The 18,295-nt window shown below is 40.7% G+C and overlaps 2 protein-coding genes across 3 annotated transcripts in view; both read right to left on the bottom strand.

Moving 5' to 3' along the window:
* Window positions 1-18,295, bottom strand: part of ULK4 (unc-51 like kinase 4) — a 616,362-nt gene that overhangs the window by 486,385 nt on the left and 111,682 nt on the right. For both annotated transcript variants that reach the window (XM_028107191.2, XM_028107192.2), the window contains exon 21: window positions 11,025-11,207. In XM_028107191.2, coding sequence (XP_027962992.2) covers window positions 11,025-11,207 — 183 coding nt within the window. The remainder of the gene's footprint in view (window positions 1-11,024; window positions 11,208-18,295) is intronic.
* Window positions 1,195-1,864, bottom strand: LOC114212346 (biogenesis of lysosome-related organelles complex 1 subunit 4-like). Its single transcript, XM_028107197.2, is given in 2 exon segments — window positions 1,195-1,422; window positions 1,424-1,864. Coding segments are annotated over 2 exon segments (657 nt in total). The 5' UTR covers window positions 1,853-1,864.

Genomic DNA, 18,295 nt, shown 5'->3' with positions numbered 1-18,295 from the left:
GGATTGAGCCCTGCACTGGGCTCCCTGCTCAGCGGGAAGCCTGCTACTCCCTCTCCCACTCCCCCCTGCTTGTGTTCCCTCCCTTTCTGTGTTTCTCTCTGTCAAATAAACAAATAAAATCTTTAAAAAAATAAGAAAGAAATCTTAAAAAAAAAACATGTCAACATTTTACATAATTATAAAAAAAATTAAATCAAACTTTTAAAAAGCAATCCCCTCAAATCGAAAAGAAAATGATACTTAAGGGTATATTATGTTGGTGGTTTAAGAAGACAAAAAAAAAAATTATTTGAAAAGAATTTACCACATACTAATCTGACAATACATCGAGTTAGATATACCCTAAGCACTAAAACAACGGCACAAAAATCCTAGGTTGTATTCAGAAATCATAACATTATTAATAATATCACTGTTACTCTGAGACTTCTATAAATATTGTAAAGCAAATAATGTCAATAGAAAACAAGATTTTTAGCTTAAGAGAAAGAATTACTCATATAAAATAAATTAGGCAAAATACTGCAATTGGAAATACCAGTATGAACAGATTTTTTTTTTCCAATAAAATTTAAAATTTTTATTGATACTTAAATTATAAACCAAATGTTAGGAACCACATATAGACATGTTTGCTGTGGACAAATTAAGATTCGGAGGGCCTACTTTCAAATACAACTTCAGAATTAGTTGCAATAAATCAAGACATCTTCTCAGAATCTGTATGATTTCCTTCGGTTTACAACCCATGATGTGCAAAGTTTAATATAACCTGAAATAACTTACCATCTACCCTAAAAGCTACGGAAAATGGAATCGCTATTAGGATCGAATAACAACAAAACAAACATTTCAGCAGTTTTTCTTAAAAGTATAAAATATAGAAACTTGGAAAAGGTAATACTGTTGGTTGAGCTGTAAAACCTATAAAAACAAGTTTTGCCACAGCGCACAGATAAACTCATTCATTTGGCTTCCCCGACGCCCCCGCCCATGCAGCCGTCAGTTTAGCACTGGAAGACACAGAAAACCACACATCCTGATGTGACGTCACGCAGACAGTGAGAAACAAGAGTGTGCAAAAGATAGACACGCCATACTCCCAACACCGTGGATGTCTACAGCGGACTTCCAGCTGACTCAGCGCCCGCAGTAACCTCAGACAGCGTCCCCTGGCAGTGCTGGCCGGCGGACTCAGATCTGGGGTCTCTCAATGCAACAGGGAAAGTGGTCTTCGGTCCGGAACAGGACGGGCGGCTCGTAGCCACTCTGCTGCGGCCTGCTGGAGGGCGCCTTGTTGAAGAAGGAGGGCACGCTGATCGTGTGCAGCAGTTTCCTGAAGGCGCTGGGGAAAGCGCCCAGCTCGGCCTCCGCCCTGGCCACCTGCTCCTCCATCCTGGCCACGCTGGCGCCGATCAATCCCCATGAAGGCCTCGAGCCAGTCGATCTTGCTGTAGACCTGCCGCATCTCGGTGGCCTTCACGTAAATGCGAGGCACACCCTCGCTGACAACGTGGGAGGAGTCTCCGCGCAGTATGTCCAGCATGCCCACGAACTCGTCCACTCTGGTGAGCAGGTCCTCCAGGCTGGCGTCCAGGGCCTCGACCTCGGGCCGCGCCCCGGCTCCCGGCAACAGGCAGGCGGCGCAGCCCGCGGCGGCACGACGCAGCAGCGGCACATCGCGGCCCGGCACGCCCAGCTCTAAGCCCTCGTCCTCCCACGGCCCCGACGCGCTGCTGTGGCTCTGGGACACGTTGCCGCTGTCCCCGCTCCAGGCAGCTCCCTGGAGCTCGGCCTCCTCCTCCGCCGACCCCTCGCGCGGCGGCCCACCACCCGCGGGACGATCCTCCATGGCCCGCTACGGCCGGGCTGCCCGCCCCTGAACAGATGTATTTTTAAAAGAGTTATTTCCTGGCTCTTTCTGCTGGGAATGCCTAGAAACAAAAACCAACCCAGTAGCAGTGAGTACTCCAATCAGATTGTGGTCTCTAAACATTATTTCCCACTAGAGGAAACGGGGCTCTTCAGAGGAACAACTGGTTCCAGATGCAGAGCAGAAAACGTGCAAGAGAAGCCTAAAACACACTGTTCCATCAGAAGGCAAGAAAGTAAAGACTATTGAATTTCTGACAAAAGGACCCAGGAGGCCACTTATGGAGGCTTCCACTGGCTAAAGCAGCAACACTATCAGTACTGAAAACATCATCCACAATGGAAACACACCAAAATATTAAAATCTGTGAGTTCATAAGGGAACTGAAGTATCCTTTAAAGTCCCAGTCCTAAAAAGTAAGTCTTTGGAGACTGCCAGGGAAACCAACTCCTGATTCCAAAACCCGGTAAATAAGTCAATCTTACATAAACTATTCCTCAGAGTAACCACACAGGTGATAAGAGCTTTTTTTCTATAGAGCAATTTCGATTAATACATGAAGTCAGAATGACAATATATATTTTCACCCATACCAAAACAATGTATCTCAGCAATTATCATTGACACCTGCTAAAACCATTACAAGGAGAGCTGGTGAGGAAACTTAAAATGAGTAGACCGGAAGTGACACCACTGCTCATTCTTTGTATGGGAAAAGGGAGAGCCAAGTCATCCATGTGTGCCTTCTGTTATGAAAAAACACACACCACTGGGGCGCCTGGGTGGTTCCCCAGTTAAGCGCCTGCATTTGGCTCAGGTCATGATCTCAAGGTCCTGGGATCCCCCAGCTCAACACCCAGCTCAACTAGCAGTCTGCTCAGCAGGAGGCCTGCTTCTCCCTATCCCTCTGCAGCTCCCCCTGCTTGTGTGCTCTTGTGTCAGTTTTCTCTCTGTCAAATAAATAAAATCTTAAAAGCAAAGACAGGGGCACCTCGGTGGCTCAATCGGTTAAGCATCTGCCTTCAGCTCAGGTCATGGTCCCAGGGTCCTGGGATCACGCCCCATGTCGGGGCTTTCTGCTGAACAGAGAGCCTGCTTCTCCTTCTGCCCCTCCCCCTGCTTCTCTGCATGCACTCTCACTCTCTCAAATAAAATCTTTAAAAAATAAAAAACAAAACAAAAAACCACCACCAATGAACTGTCTTCAAAAAAAATCTAATTTGGATCTGATCAAACCTATAAATTTATACAAGAAACACAGGAGCAGCAGTTTAAAGGACACAACACTATGTTGTTTCTAGATTCGATCAGTAAAATCCAAACATGAAAGGCCAATGAACTCTGTTTTCCTTATAACAGATTCATTTCAAGGACTAAAAAAGTAAAAAATTAAAAAATGATAAGGGGATCTATAGATTTAAAGAGAATTAAGAGACAAGTTAACCTGAATTAGAAAGGAGATATACAGACCTTGATTTGATCCTGATTCAAACAATCTAGAAAATAATCATTGATGAGCCAGTCAAGTGAACTCTGACTGGATATATGGCTGCATTAAGAACCTATTCAAAAAAAGCCAAAAACCAAAAACAAGAAAACCCGGGGGGGGGAGAAAAAAGAACTTATTAATCAGTTGGTGTTTAATAATATTGTGAATATATCTATTTTAAAAGATTGGTATCTTCTACAGATATAGATGAAATAATTACAAATGATATGATGTCCATGTTTTGCTTCAAAATAATTCAGAGGCAAAAGGGGTGTGTAGAAATGAAGTACAAGGGAAGAGGGAGCAAAGATGAGACGTCATCAGCATGTACTGAAAATTGATGCTGAGGATGATGGGTATATATGGGCCAATTACATTGTTCTCTCAATGGTTTTTAGGTTTCACTCTTCTTATTAAACACACACACACACCCTAGCGCACGCGCACACACACACACACACACACACAACATCCATAATCTACACCCCACTGCACACACAAACCCTGCACATACCCCCACCCCACACACACCCTGCATACACGAACCCTGTACACACACTGCACACTCACCATGCCCTATACACACCCACACACACATACCTACACCCCACATACATGCACAAACCCTGCACACACACACCCCAAACTCCATACACACACATATATCCCCACCCCATACACATATGCTACATACATACATACATACACATACACACACACACAGACTCCAGTCCCCTGATAACCAGGCTGTGGCCCCATCACTCTCACAGTAGCCCTCCCAATTTTCATTTCATCTTCACTGTTAGCTTCTGCATCTTGCTATTTTCCTGAAAATTCAGTCTTGTCCCTGCAAGGACAAGTCAGCCATACTGGCAAAAACAGATACCTTTTAAGATTCTGTTATTGTTCTGATCAGATTTCTAAATTCCATAACCAGTCACCTTCTATCAGACACCCTGACGTTACAAGACATAGATTTCATAATTAGCATGATTTCTAGACCAAAGTAACAGAGCCACAACTTTCAACAACCCAGAAATAACTCACTGTGGTTCAGTGAATGTAAAAGACAGAGATTATGAAAAAAAGAAAAAGAGAATTTACCAAGTGACCTCTCAGTATCTGGGCTGAAATTTTCAAAGACAGAAAAGTAAATCAAAAGGAATGATGGGATTGTAGCCATGCACTTAATACTGCCTGAAACCAAAACGTTTTGGCAGATGTGAGAGACACATAATCTGGGTGCAATGTTACCACACTCTTTACTGGCACTGAGTCTATCTGCATACATACATACAACCATAGTGGGGTTTTTTTAAAACCTATAAACTATGAAGAGAAAGGAACTTTCTAAAAATGAGACTAACCTAGCAATTTTACTTACAAGTTTTATCCTAAAGGAAAAATTAAGGATGGCCATGCAAAAGGCCATAAGAATGTTCTACCTGGGAAAACAATGGCAAAATAATTCTTAGATGGGCAATAGTGAGCTGCTGGGCTAACTGGTGATACCTTCATGGGATAGAATGTCATTACCCTTTAAAAATAATATTGAAGAGTTATACTGACTTAGACACACATTCCTAACATGTCATGGAATAGAAAAAATATGGATTACCAAACAATATATAGTTGATCCAATTCCTGCAAAAAAGATTCTAACAGTATGTGTGTGTGGAGGCAGAGAGGAGGGAATATGGGAATGCATGTGCACGTGTGTGTGTGTGTGTGTGTGTGTGTGTGTGTATCCATGCACAACAAATATGAATTTGAAAGGGATAGAATATGAGAATTTTTACAGAGATTACCTCAGGAAGGTAAGCACTTCAGTCTTCTGTACATTCTGAATTTTCTATACTAAACATGTAAACCCCAACATTCACAAAAGTTATAAATATAACCTGATAAAAATAGATTAGCATTTCCTACTCTACATTTCTTGCTCTGGTAATTAAGGGAAATTGTGATGACTTCAACATCTTTCTCCTCAATAAAACAGCAGGAAATACATTTATGAACTCCCAAACTAATCCAGCCCCAGGTCTTGAATACTGAATATCTGTAGGACACATTAACAGCTTGGAAGAACCACAAAAATAAAACTAAAACAGCAACGAAAACCAAAAAAAGTTTCTAGGGCAAGGATTACTAAATGAACTCATACCTAACCTACATGTTTTTCTCTTACACTTGGTCATACCTTCCAGAAGCCTCTTGTTCATAGCCACTCATGTATCTGAATTGTGAGTAAGTTATCAATTCCCAACCTCTAGCAATGACACAGGAATTACATATAAAGTACCATCTACCGGGGCGCCTGGGTGGCTCAGTCAGTTAAGCATCTGCCTTCGGCTCAGGTCATGATCCCAGAGTCCTGGGATCGAGCCCCATGTTGGGCTCCCTGTTCAGCGGGGATCCCGCTTCTCCCTCTGTCCCTCACCCCACTCATGTTCCCTCTCACTCTCTCTCAAATAAATAAAATCTTTAAAAAATAAACAAATAAAGTACCATCTACCAATGGTTCAAAAAGTATCCTGTTGAGTACTGGGGAGGAAAAAAAAGTGGCAAAACTACTTGTCACTTGTTGTTTTGCTCAATTTCTCCAGTTACTAGAATATTCAGAACACATGATTTGTGGGCACCTGGGTGGCTCAGTTGGTTAAGCGTCTGCCTTCGGCTCGGGTCATGGTCCTAGAGTCCTGGGATCGAGTCCCGCATCGGGCTCCCTGCTGGGCGGGGAGTCCACTTCTCCCTCTGACCCTCCCCCCTCTCATGCTCTATCTCATTCTCTCTCTCAAATAAATAAATAAATAAAATATTAAACAAAAAAAGAACACATGATTTGTGACTCAGAGAGTCCCCTGTCATCGTGGCTGTGACAGCTCACTTTTCACATCTCAGCGGAGGGAACTAACACTTGTTTTTGGATAAAGGAATATTCTGCCATTTAGTACATTTATGGGAAAGAAGATCATTTTAAAGATGACAATACAAATTAAACATCACCGATACACATGGGTGCTGGATACTGGTCAGCTAAGGGCACAGACATGCAAGCAGCTCATACAGGTAAGAGAATAAGCTGAACCACTTCCTTTAATACCTCACTGCCCACGCGAGGACATGAGCATGATTCAGAAGGGAATAATAATCTCATTAGTCTAGTTTAAGAGGAAAACCTGGCTACACTTACATAGTTCAAATGGAGAGTCAGGTTAACTGCTAACTGCAAATAACTATGAAAACATGCAGTATGCTGCTAATAATCCCAAACCCCACATTTTATTATAAGAGAAAGATAGCATGTCTCTAATGATTGCTAGTTAAATTTCAAGTCAGTATACTCTCATCATTTACCTTTCTAGAGAATAGTCTAGCACTGTCTAGGCTGAGCCTTCTAAATGCGGATAATACCTGTGGTAATCCATTAGCGGTGAACACAAAGATGTATGCCAACAGGATGTTCACTGCATCAGGGTCAATGGAAATCAAAAAATGAGAAGCAAACAGTTCAACAGTGGAGAAAGAATTAAATTACTGTAGTACCACAAAATGAAAAATTATATAATACTTTTTAATGTTCTTGGGGAATATTTAATGACAAAGTGCCATCAAGATAAATCTACACATTGGGGCGCCTGGGTGGCTTGGATGGGTTGAGCATCTAACTCTTGGTTTCGGCTCAGGTCATGATCTCAGGGTCATGGGATTGAGCCCTGCACTGGGCTCTTCAATGGGCGTGGAGTCTGCTTGTCCTTCTCCCTCCCCCCTCTGCCCATTCCCCCCATTCCCCTTCCCCCGACACATGAGCATGAGTGCACTCGCACTCTCTCTAATAAATTTTTAAAAAAGATAAACCTACGCATTTGGATCCTAATTTTATAAATGTGTGCATAAAATACATGGACACACAGACAAAAGACTAAAAAGAGACAAACCAACATGGTCATAGCCATTATCTCTGGGCAGTGAGATTACAGCTGATTTTGTCTTATTCTTTAGCTTCTTCTAAATTTTCGGCACTAAACGGTAATTTCTTTTATTTAAAAGGAATAGCATGAAGCTCTTCTGGGGACTTATTTTCAGTTTTTAAAAGATCATGATATACAGTCCATGGTTCCCCAAAAAGCACACATGCAGCTCTTCTGTCCAACAGGAAGGAGGACAGCCGGTACTTGTTGTTCCTAGGTCCTCTCCTCTCACACTCAGAAAAGCAGCTCAACTTAGCAATAAGAAGGTTGCTAAACCTGCCCCTGAAATACACGTCTATTTTTTTAAATGCACTTTTAAGTAAAAATAAAACCTGTGAGGAAGGCCAATATCCCCGATCCTACATGGTCTAGGCCTCCCTCTGTTCCCAGCCTCTTCCCAGTGGCCTCTCCCCAACCCCATGCTCACTAGGTTCAGCTCTGTGGGCCTTCTTTCTCTTTCCAGACCTTCCCAAGATCTCTCACACCTCAGAGAAGCTGAACTATAAAGTTCTCCCCCCACCCCTGGCCCCAGGGCTTCACAGAGCAAACTCCTTCTTGTCACTCAGGGTTCAGATGGAATGACACCTCCTCAGAGAAGCCTTCCCTGACTTCTCCCCGCCACACACACACACACACACCCAGGTAATATCATTACCTGCACTCCCTGCATGCTATTACAGACACTCTATCACATTACTCTGTTTTATGTTCTTCAGAGCATCAACATTATCCAAAATTTTTCTGCTTCCCTCATTTGTCTGGCATGAGCATTAGCTCTAGCACTTACATCCTCCATTAACTTGACAAAACTACTCAACACACTAAGTTTCATCCACGAATACCCCAGGATTGCAAGTCACTAACTGGCCCATAATGAATGTTCAATAAATGGTAATACTTTTTAATTAATAAAAAATAGAATCTTACATTTTAAGAGAATTCACTGCATATTATTGACATGTCACAGAAACATTTTAAAAATTAAAGGACAAGAGAGAGAAGATGCACTTTTTCCTATTCTTCCCACTAAGCACAACTAAAAACCCTGGAAGTTGGATATAAACAAACATAAGACAACTCTGAAAGGTAGAGAGAAGACAGAACCAGTAGGAACCTCAGGACCTGAGCATCAACATGGCAATGAACTGACTGGGTTTTATTTTTTGCCTCAGATATCCTGGATTGAGTGCTGGATAATCCAGGAGCCTAGAAACATCGATAGGCACAAAACGTAAGAAAGATCAACTCTCTCAAGCCAAAGGACCAAGAAAGGGGCAGCCCAGAAAGATTGAAAACTTTCAAACAATAGCTACTCTACTCTAGCCGAACATCATGGAAAAACCATGACGCCATCCCCATCAGCCCAGGGCAAGTGGGAAGCCTCAACTCCTACCCTCAATAGCCAACACTCTCCCCACAAGGGCAATACCAGAAAAGAACGAGTGGAGAGCTGACAATAACACCCACCCAACAACAGCCATTCGCCCCAACCCTGGTGTCAGCACAGACCACGTGGGGAGCCTGGGTCTCCGCCCATATATCAGTAACCAGATTCCTTTCTCGCTCCCCACCAAGATGGCAGCAGAGAAGGCGAGTGGGAAGTCTGCACCTTCAGCACCTTCCCCCAGAAACGAGGCTCACATTCCCACCCTATAGTGGCAGGCGAGACAGTAAATGAGGAGCCCTCCCCACTCCCAGCTAGGGGGACATCAAAGGAAGCCTATGGAGAGTGTGGACTTGCACCCTTGCCCAGCAGTAAAGAGGGGCTCTCTGCACCCCTGGGGTGTCAACAGAAGCCCACCAAGGAACACGGACTTCCATCCCAGTAAGGCAGGCACAGGCATCGCCCTTTCTCTGCCAGTTCCATGTCAGAGGAGGCCTACTAAAGCAGATTCAAATAAAGCCCAGAGTCTTAGAACACAGCACCCCTAAATGGTTAGTGGGCACAGAGTTTCAGCTTTGCAAGATGAAAAGGTTCTAGAGATCTGTTCCACAACAATGTGAATATACTTACCACTACTAACTATAAACTTAAAAATGGTGAAGATGGTGAATTTTGTATTATATCTTTTCTACCACGATAATTTTTTTTAGCACCGGTATTAATCAAAATCAAAAGATTACTTATTCAATACATTTCACTGTTCAATCATCCCTTTTGTTAGGATACATGGAATATTACATATTATAAAACAATTACAAAATCACGTTAATCAATACATCTTATTTTACTACCTTTGTGAAATACCGTATTTGAAACTAAGTCAATCCATACCTGTTCTGAGAGTGGAAAAAAAAAAACAAAACTGAAGAAACTCTCAGCCTCTCTTATCACAATTTACGCAGAAAACTACTCAAGTGGGGCTTTTTCTAATACAATGTAACAATATTTAATGACTTGGAAAATTTAATAGCAAAAATTAGATACACAGACTGTTGGGAAAAAACAGGTTTCTCTGAGGCTCAAACTTCATAGCAGAATCTAAATCAGACTAATCAGAGTAAAGGCAAGAAGTGGTTTACTTTCCATCTTGACTCCGACAGATCAAGTTTACCATGTAAATCAGATAATTATTCATAATTACTGAAATTTTAAAAACCAGAATTTAATGTGTGGACCATAACACACAAGAACCAAGGCAAGTAGTGTATGTAAGTGGTTCCTTTCTCCACATGTTAGGAGCATTACCTTCACCGAGTTCTCAAAACTCCAATTTGAGAGGCATCTCCCCTCTAAAAAAAGGATAATTGGTCCAGTAAGTTTAAAGAACGCCACACACTACATTACCCTTCTGAAGATTCAAAATACACATGAGCATATAAAACACTGGGAAAGGCTGCACAGTTAAAACTATCCCTTTCACTTTGACTCATAGCTTTCCAAACATGTATATACAAACATGGTCCACCTTTTCTACCTGGTAACACCTCACTCAGCACTAATACTCTAGGACAGGGCTTCTCAAATCATAAAGTTCGAACAAACCACCTAGAGATCTCATTAAAATGTAGATTCAGATTCAGCAGGCCCAAGATGGGGCCCAAGGGGCTGCCTTTCCAACCCTCTCCCAGGTGATGCCCATTGCTTCTGGTTCTCAGATTACTCTTTAGCGGGCAGACATGTTGAGGAGAAGACACGTTGAGGAAGGCTACCACAGAAACTTCTTCACAGCTGTGCAGTTTTGGGATCAGAAGTGAATATTTAAAAACTCTACTGTACATAAAATAAAGGAATATCAAAGGATTAGAAGGAAACTAAAACAGGAGAAAGGGAGTTGTCCAGGCGATTTGTGTTAGCCAAATATTGGACAAGGAAAGGGGCAAGAAAGGAGTCCAAGTAAGCAGAGAATATAAAGGGAAGACAAAGCATATGGTAAGAGATGGGGGCTGAAGAGCCAGAGGCATAAGAAATATCAGCATATAGGAAGGACTCATAAATTTTCCAGCTTTTCATTAATAAAATGGGACATGCAGGCAGAGCCATTTACTGGATTTCTATTTTAATCACTAAAAGACTCTTACAACATCATCAGATGAATGGCTTGTGGTACAGGGGTTTGGCAAAGTTCAAAAAGGTCCCCTGAGAAGAAAAATAAATTCTACAGAAATAATATTACTTGTTTTCTCCTGCAATTGCAATGGTTCAACAACAATTTTTAAAGTACAGTAATAGGTGAAATCTAAGTCAAACCTTTTCTTGGATTAGCCTCTGAAGATGAATCCCACAAGACAACATTGCAGTAAATAAGGTCAACATGTACTGCTGAACTTTGCAGATGGCTGAGGCCAGGGAGTTTATCACGGAGTTCAGTCCCACCTTCTCAATAACATTCTGGAAGGCAGTAGGAGAATGACGGGTGATTCTACACAAGGCCTGAAGAGAAAGAACAAATCCGTCAGACAACTCCAAGTACAGTAACCGCACTTCAGAAAGATAACACCCGCTTCTGGGGTGCTTACCTTGCTCCTTCATTACTTGTTTTGGCATAAGAAAGTTGGAAAACGTCAGCATATTTAAAAATAAAACAATAATCCAGCTGCCAGTAAAAACTGAAGTTGTTTTAAGACAACAAAGCCTCTTATGATAAGCATACAAATTCTAAAGGGTTAACTGAAATGACAAACTATAAGTCTGTATGGAAAAACTTCCCTTTAAGAAATAAAAAACATCAAATGCCTTCTTTCTGCAGACACTAGTAAAGGCGGAAGAAATAGCCATAAAAAATAAATAACATTTATTGTTTAGCATGTGAAAAATGGTATCTCAGAATATTAGAAGCCTATCACATTTAGTTCTCCCAATAACAGATAAGAAAGGTATTAGTACTAACCTACTTTATAGACAATAGAACTAAAGCATAGAAAACTTAAAAGTTACTTGCCCAAAGGCATGTATCTAGTAAGTGACAAAGCTAGAATTCAAACCAAGATAATCAGACATCTGAACTTTTCCTAACTTGCTCACAGATCAGAGATGAAACATAATTAATAAACTAACAGAATGTAACAAGTGTTGTAACAGAAGTGAGCTCACTGAATTATGCTTGGAAAGGAAGGTAAAGCAAGTCAACAACATAGGAAGATGATCTTGAACTGGTTTTTGAAGGGTAAATGGGAAGTGGACAGGCAGAAAAATAAGTGAAGAAAATTCTAGCCGGGACCTAAATGTGAGACCTGAAACCATAAAAACCCTAGAAGAGAACACAGGTAGTAATTTCTCCAATATCAGACATAGCAACTTTTTTCTAGATATGTCTCCTGAGGCAAGGGAAACAAAAGCAAAAATAAACTGTTGGGACTACATCAAAATAAAAAGCTTCCACAGAGTGAGGGAAACAATCAACAAAAAGACAACCTACAGAACAGGAAGAGATATTTGTAAATGACACCTCTGATTAAGGATTAGTATCCAAAATATATAAAAACTCTGGGCACCTGTGTGGCTCAGTCAGGTAAGTGTCTGCCTTCGGCTCAGGTTATGATCCCAGGGTCCTGGGATTGGGCTCTCTGCTCAGCGGGGTGTCTGCTTCTCCTTCTACCCTACCCCGCCCCTGCTTGTGATCTCTCTGTCTCTCTCTCTAATAAATAAAATCTTTAAATATATCTATATATAAACTCAACACCCAAAAAACAAAAAATTCCAATTAAAAAATAGGCAGAAGACATGAACAGACATTTCTCCAAAGACGACATACAGATGGCCAACAGACACATGAAAGTTATCATCAGGGAAATGCAAATCAAAACCACAATGAGAGATCACCTCACTCCTGTCAGAATGGCTAAAATCAAAAACAGAAGAAACAGCAAGTATTGGCAAAGATGTGAAGAAAAAGGAACCCTCATGCACTGTTGGTGGGAATGCAAACTGGTGCAGCCACTGTAGAAAACTAGATGGAGGTTCCTCAAAAAGTTAAAAATAGAACTACCTTTTGATCCAGTAATCATACCACTGGGTATTTACCCAAAGAATACAAATACACTAATTCAAAGGTACACATGCACCCTTAATGTTTGTTGCAGTATTATTTACAATAGCCAAATTATGGAGACAGCCCAAGTGTCCACTAACTGATGAATGGATAAAGAAGATGTGGTATGTATATATGCACATATATACCATGGAATATCATTCAGCCATAAAAAAAAGAGTGAAATCTTGCCGTTTGCAACAACTTGGATGGAGCTAGAGGGTATTATGCCAAGTGAAATAAGCCAGAGAAAAACAAATACCATATGATTTCACTCATATGTGGAATTTAAGAAACAAAACAAATAAAGAAAAAAGGAGACCAAAAAAAAAAAAAAAAAAAGACTCAACTATATAGAGAACAAACTGATGGTTACCAGAGGGGCAGTGGGTGAAATAGGTGATGGGGATCACTCATGATGAGCACTGAGTAATGTACGGAATTGAAGAATCACTCTATTGGACACCTGAAACTAATACCACACCATATGTTAATTGTATGTATACTGGAACCTTTAAAAAATTAAATTTAAAAAAATTCAAGCCAGAGAGAAGAGAACAAGTATTCACATGGAGATATGGAGATGAACAGCATGTTTTAAGAAGGGAAAGTTGATTCAATGAGAACACACTTCAGGTGTAGGAGGAAAAGCAGAGACTAGAAAAGTAGGCTGGAGCCAGAGTTGGTCTACCAAATTAGGACTTTTGAATTTTTTGTCATAAGCAATGGGAAGACCTCAAAAGTTTTTAGGAAGGGAAGGGAAGGGAGGGGAGGGGAGGGGAGGGGAGGGAAAGGGAGGGGAGGGGAGGGAAGGAGGGAGGAACAAAGAAAGACAAAAAGACAGAAAGACAAAGACAGAAAGAAAGAAAAAATAAACCAAGGGATGGTCATATTCTGTGCATATATGGGAGACAACAAAGAGAGCCAGAAATAGTTTTATAAAAACATTCATTATAATTAATGTCCTATAACCTCCTTCTTCCTGATTTATATTTTAAACAGATCTATAACCATGATCAATAATGAAAATATCAATATAAGATGAATTGTTAGAGGCCCCTGGGTGGCCCAGTCAAGTTAAATGTCAGACTCTTGATTTCAGCTCAGGTCATGATCTCAGGGTCATGAGATGAGCCCAGCATTAGGCTCCGCGCTGGGGATAAATCTGCTTAAGATTCTTTCTCTCCCTCCTTCTGCCCCTCCCCCCAGCTCCCTGGTACACAAGCACTCTCTTAAAAAATAATAATAATAATAATAAGGAATTGTAAGGAAAGATGAAGGGAAAAGATAAAGATCTCAAAAAATATTTTCATCCTCTTTAAAGTCTCAGGAAAAAGGATGCCTGGGTGGCTCAGGTCATGATCCCAGGGTCTTGGGATCAAGCCCCGCATCGGGCTCCTTGCCCAGAGGGAAGCCTGCCTCTCCCTCTGTCTGCGTCTCCCCCTGCTTGTGCTCTCTCGCACACAAATAAATAAAATCTTAAAAAACCAAGAAAATTATTTTCAAATAAATAAAAATAAAATCTCAGGAAAAAAATTAAATATTTTTTATCTCCAAAAATGAACTTCCTTTAGAAGTTATTCCTATCGATAAAATAAGGAAAACAAGTGTTAATTGGCATAAACTCAATCTTCCACCAAAATGAACAGTTTAAAGTAAATACATTTACTCAATGCTAAACCTTAGTTCCAATCCTTTTGAAAATACTAATGTGACATTATAACCACAAAGGAGAAAGGAAAAGATAATACAACTAGTAACAATGAAAATCTAGAAGGACCCTCTCCAAGTTCTGTCTTCTGGGGGTGGGACTGAGAGGTGACAGGTAGAGAAAAGACAAGGAAGTCTTCACCCTTTTACATATGTCCTGTTCAAAGTTTTCAAATAAATGCGTATTATTTTATAATAATTTCCTAAACTACACACACTCTCATCTGACTCCTGAGGCTACCCCAACATGGGGCCCGATCCCATGACCCCGAGATTATGACCTGAGTCAAAGTCAAGAGTCTGACGCTTAACCAACTGAGCCACTCAGGCACCCCAGGCAAGTTTACATTATTATTAATGTATACATTTACTACCATATCTGATATTACTGAATAAACAAATGCACTGAAAACTGAGCATTTGCAAAGCACTAAATATATACTATTCTGCCGAAATAAAAAGCGTCCCTTTCCTCATGGAACTGATTATCATATGGGATGCATAATCTTGTCTCAATAATAACTGACAAATGAAAACAGGATCTCAAAGAACTATTTTATACCCCCATACTCACTGCAGCATTATTCACAATAGCCAGGATATGGAAACAGCTTAAGTGTCTGTCAATGGATGAATGGGTAAAGAAGATGTGGGTATATATGTAACATATATACACAATGGAATATTATTCAGCCACAAGAGAAAAAGAAATTCAGCCTTTTGCAACAACATGGATCAACTTTTAAGGCATTATGCTAAGTGAAATAAGACAGAGAAGGAAAGATGGATACTGTATGCTATCTAAGTACTTACATGTGGAATCTAAAAAAGCTGAGCTTATAGAAACAGAGACTAGAATGGTGGTTCCCAGGGGCTGCAGGTGGGGAAGATGCAGAAATGCTGGGCAAAGAGTACAAACTTCCAGTTTTATGGTGAATAAATTCTGGGAATCTAATGTACAGCATGGTGATTATAGTTAATCATATTGCAATATATATTTGAAATTTGTCAAGAGAATAAATTGTAAATGTCTTCACCACAAAAAAGAAATGGTAAGCATGTGATATGATACAGAGGTTAGCTAACACTATCATCTGGTAATCATTTTGCAATATATACATGTATCAAATCAACATGTAGTACATCTTAAACTTCCACGTTATGTCAATGACATCTCAATAAAGCTAAAAAACTTAACAATAATCATTGACTGTATTTCAAACATATACCAGGGATCTGTATTCATTTACCAGAGCAGAATGAAATTATGGGGGGAAAAAAATCACTCTTATTTTGGACAGCTTTCAAATCATATTTCAGTCTCTCCTCTTCCTTCCATGGGAGTTACAGATGGCTAAGTTAGACATGATGGTTTGGAAACCATGACAGTAGGGTTCTTCAAGCCTAAAGCCCAAATTGTATATGTTTCAGTAGAAAAGTAGCAACTAATATCTGAAAATAGGAGCATGAAAAATGAATTCACTAAAAATAAAGCTAGCTCTGATTCTAGAATATGAAAGTTTTTAAAACTCATTTATAATGGATCTAAGAAAACTGCACTGTATGAAATCAAAACAGAATTATTTCATTATTTTAATCCAAGAATTAAAAAAAAGAAAACCAGCATTTTAAACAGAGCCCCTAAAGGTCATGCCACACTCAGAACTTTTTGAGCAAATTAAGGGTTCTCCCAACAGTGACCTCAAGACACGAAACATTGTCATTGGCATTTTAACAATTGTTGGGGCAGCTCTCACAGGAAAACTGACTTTCTACCAATATAAAATCCCCACCTGATCATAATGATCATGATGGGGACATTTCTTGATAAAAGATTTGTCCAGACTACTTCTAAATGTGTTCAAGCCAATATGAAGGCAACTAGAATGTCTCACCTTCAGAACGCTGCTCAGAAGCCTAACAGACTTTCCATTTTAAAAAGCTCATGCAGAAAATAACCTTTACCCCAACACTTCTGGATATCAAACACAGTTGAGAGTTTCATTAGTGCCTGTATTGTCTGAATCAAAAAAATCAGATCTCAAGTCTTATCTCCAGTGAACTGATTTTGAAATATTTACTTATTAAAATAGAGCTTGAGACTACATTTTAAAACTGGAGAAAACACCTCCCGCCTAAAATTCACTTCCAAATTTGCTTCAAAAAGAACATTGTGTTACCTCCAGAATTCCTGATAGTCTATATAATAAAAGCAATTTCTAGGAAATAGACTAAGCCAAAACTGGAGGATGCATATCTAATTAGAAACATGGCATCACCATGGAATAAAAACTTTAAAAACCATTTCTATTTTGTCTTTTGAATGTTTTTCCAAGTCCTATCAAAATTACCCTGGGAGATTTCTAAACTGCACACACTCTCATCTGACTCTGCGGAGATCTTAAGCTACATCAGAATAGGGGCAGGGTGTGAGTAAAGTGGAGGAAGTAGTCAATGTTGCTTGAAAAGCTCCCTGCCAACCCCAGTGAGAACCACTACACTGCAAAAATTCTTCACTTTTTATCCCCTTCATCTCAGCCCATCAGTAATGTTTACCCCAGTTATCATCCTCAATCGGGGCCATCTCACTCAATCTAACTCTACAGGTTTCTCGGTCCCCCCTATGGTTCATAGAGAGTTCCTGTAATCCTAATAAGTCTAGGAATCTTTTATCCATCCAATATATTTCCTAAGTCAGGTCCACTCTGCCCAACAGCCAATTCCTAAGCCATGGAGCCATTCCTGAGTGGGAAGGAGAAATTCACCATCTTTCACTCCACACCGTGCCCGTGTTTTCCAAGAGCTTCAACGACTAGGGCAATGGTTCTCCCACTTCAGCAGGTATTAGAATCAGCTGGAGGCTTGTTAACATGCAGATTACTGAGCCTCTCCCCCTAGAGATTCCTATTCAGCAGGTCTGGGTCAAGGGCCAAAAACCTGGATTTCTAACAAGTTCCCAGGTGATGTTTCTGCTGCTGGGCCAGGGACCACACTGGTACAGGGGAATCTATGGGACCAAGAGACGACCAGGAAATTGGTGGCAGAGACAGCAGATGCAGACTGTTACAAACAGTACAAGGAGCAGGTCAGTGTCCCAGCACTGAACACCACTCTTCCCCAGCCAGAGTTCCGGCATTCATCTGGTTAACGAGACCTGCTAAGTACTCACCATGTGTGCTCAGGAAGGGAACAAGAGGAAAAGGGCTCCTACCTTCCTGGAACTGACACTAAGAGGGAAAACTATGCTTCCATACTTTAGATAAATAGAATGGTGGTCATTGCTATGAGCAAAAATACAAAGAGTTTTGAGGGGTCAGGGGATGTCCTATAGGAGGAGGTGACATTTAAGCTGATAGCTGAAACATGAAGACTCAGCTATGTGAAAAGAGCATCCAGGCACAGGGAACCAGCAAAGGGGAAAATCCTGAGGCAGCAAAGTGTTTGTAAATTCCAGAAAATGTCAGGACAAAGTATGGTTGAAGCACAGAGAGTGAGACAATGAGCTTTAGGAGATGTGACAAAAAAGGGAGGCAGGGGCCAAACCATCTGAGTACCACCAGAGTACCACCAAACCACCAAATGGGTACATTAACTTCCAGCAAACATTCCTGAGAGAACAATTTGGAAAAAGAAAAAGGAAGTTCAGCTCTATAAGGCATGCTAGGGAGGAAGCAATTGTCACTCCCTGCTAGGAATTTGCATAAAGTGTTTTCAGAATGCATATTTTCAGTTTCTGTCACCTCAACCTTTAATAAATCCTCCTGTAAACCTGTTTATAACG

Source organism: Eumetopias jubatus, unplaced genomic scaffold, assembly GCF_037043125.1.
Source record: "Eumetopias jubatus isolate StellerSeaLion01/CBP00866 unplaced genomic scaffold, mEumJub1_p1.0 scaffold_1, whole genome shotgun sequence".
Taxonomy (NCBI): Eukaryota; Metazoa; Chordata; class Mammalia; order Carnivora; family Otariidae; genus Eumetopias; species Eumetopias jubatus.
This window is presented reverse-complemented; position numbering and strand designations above follow the sequence as displayed.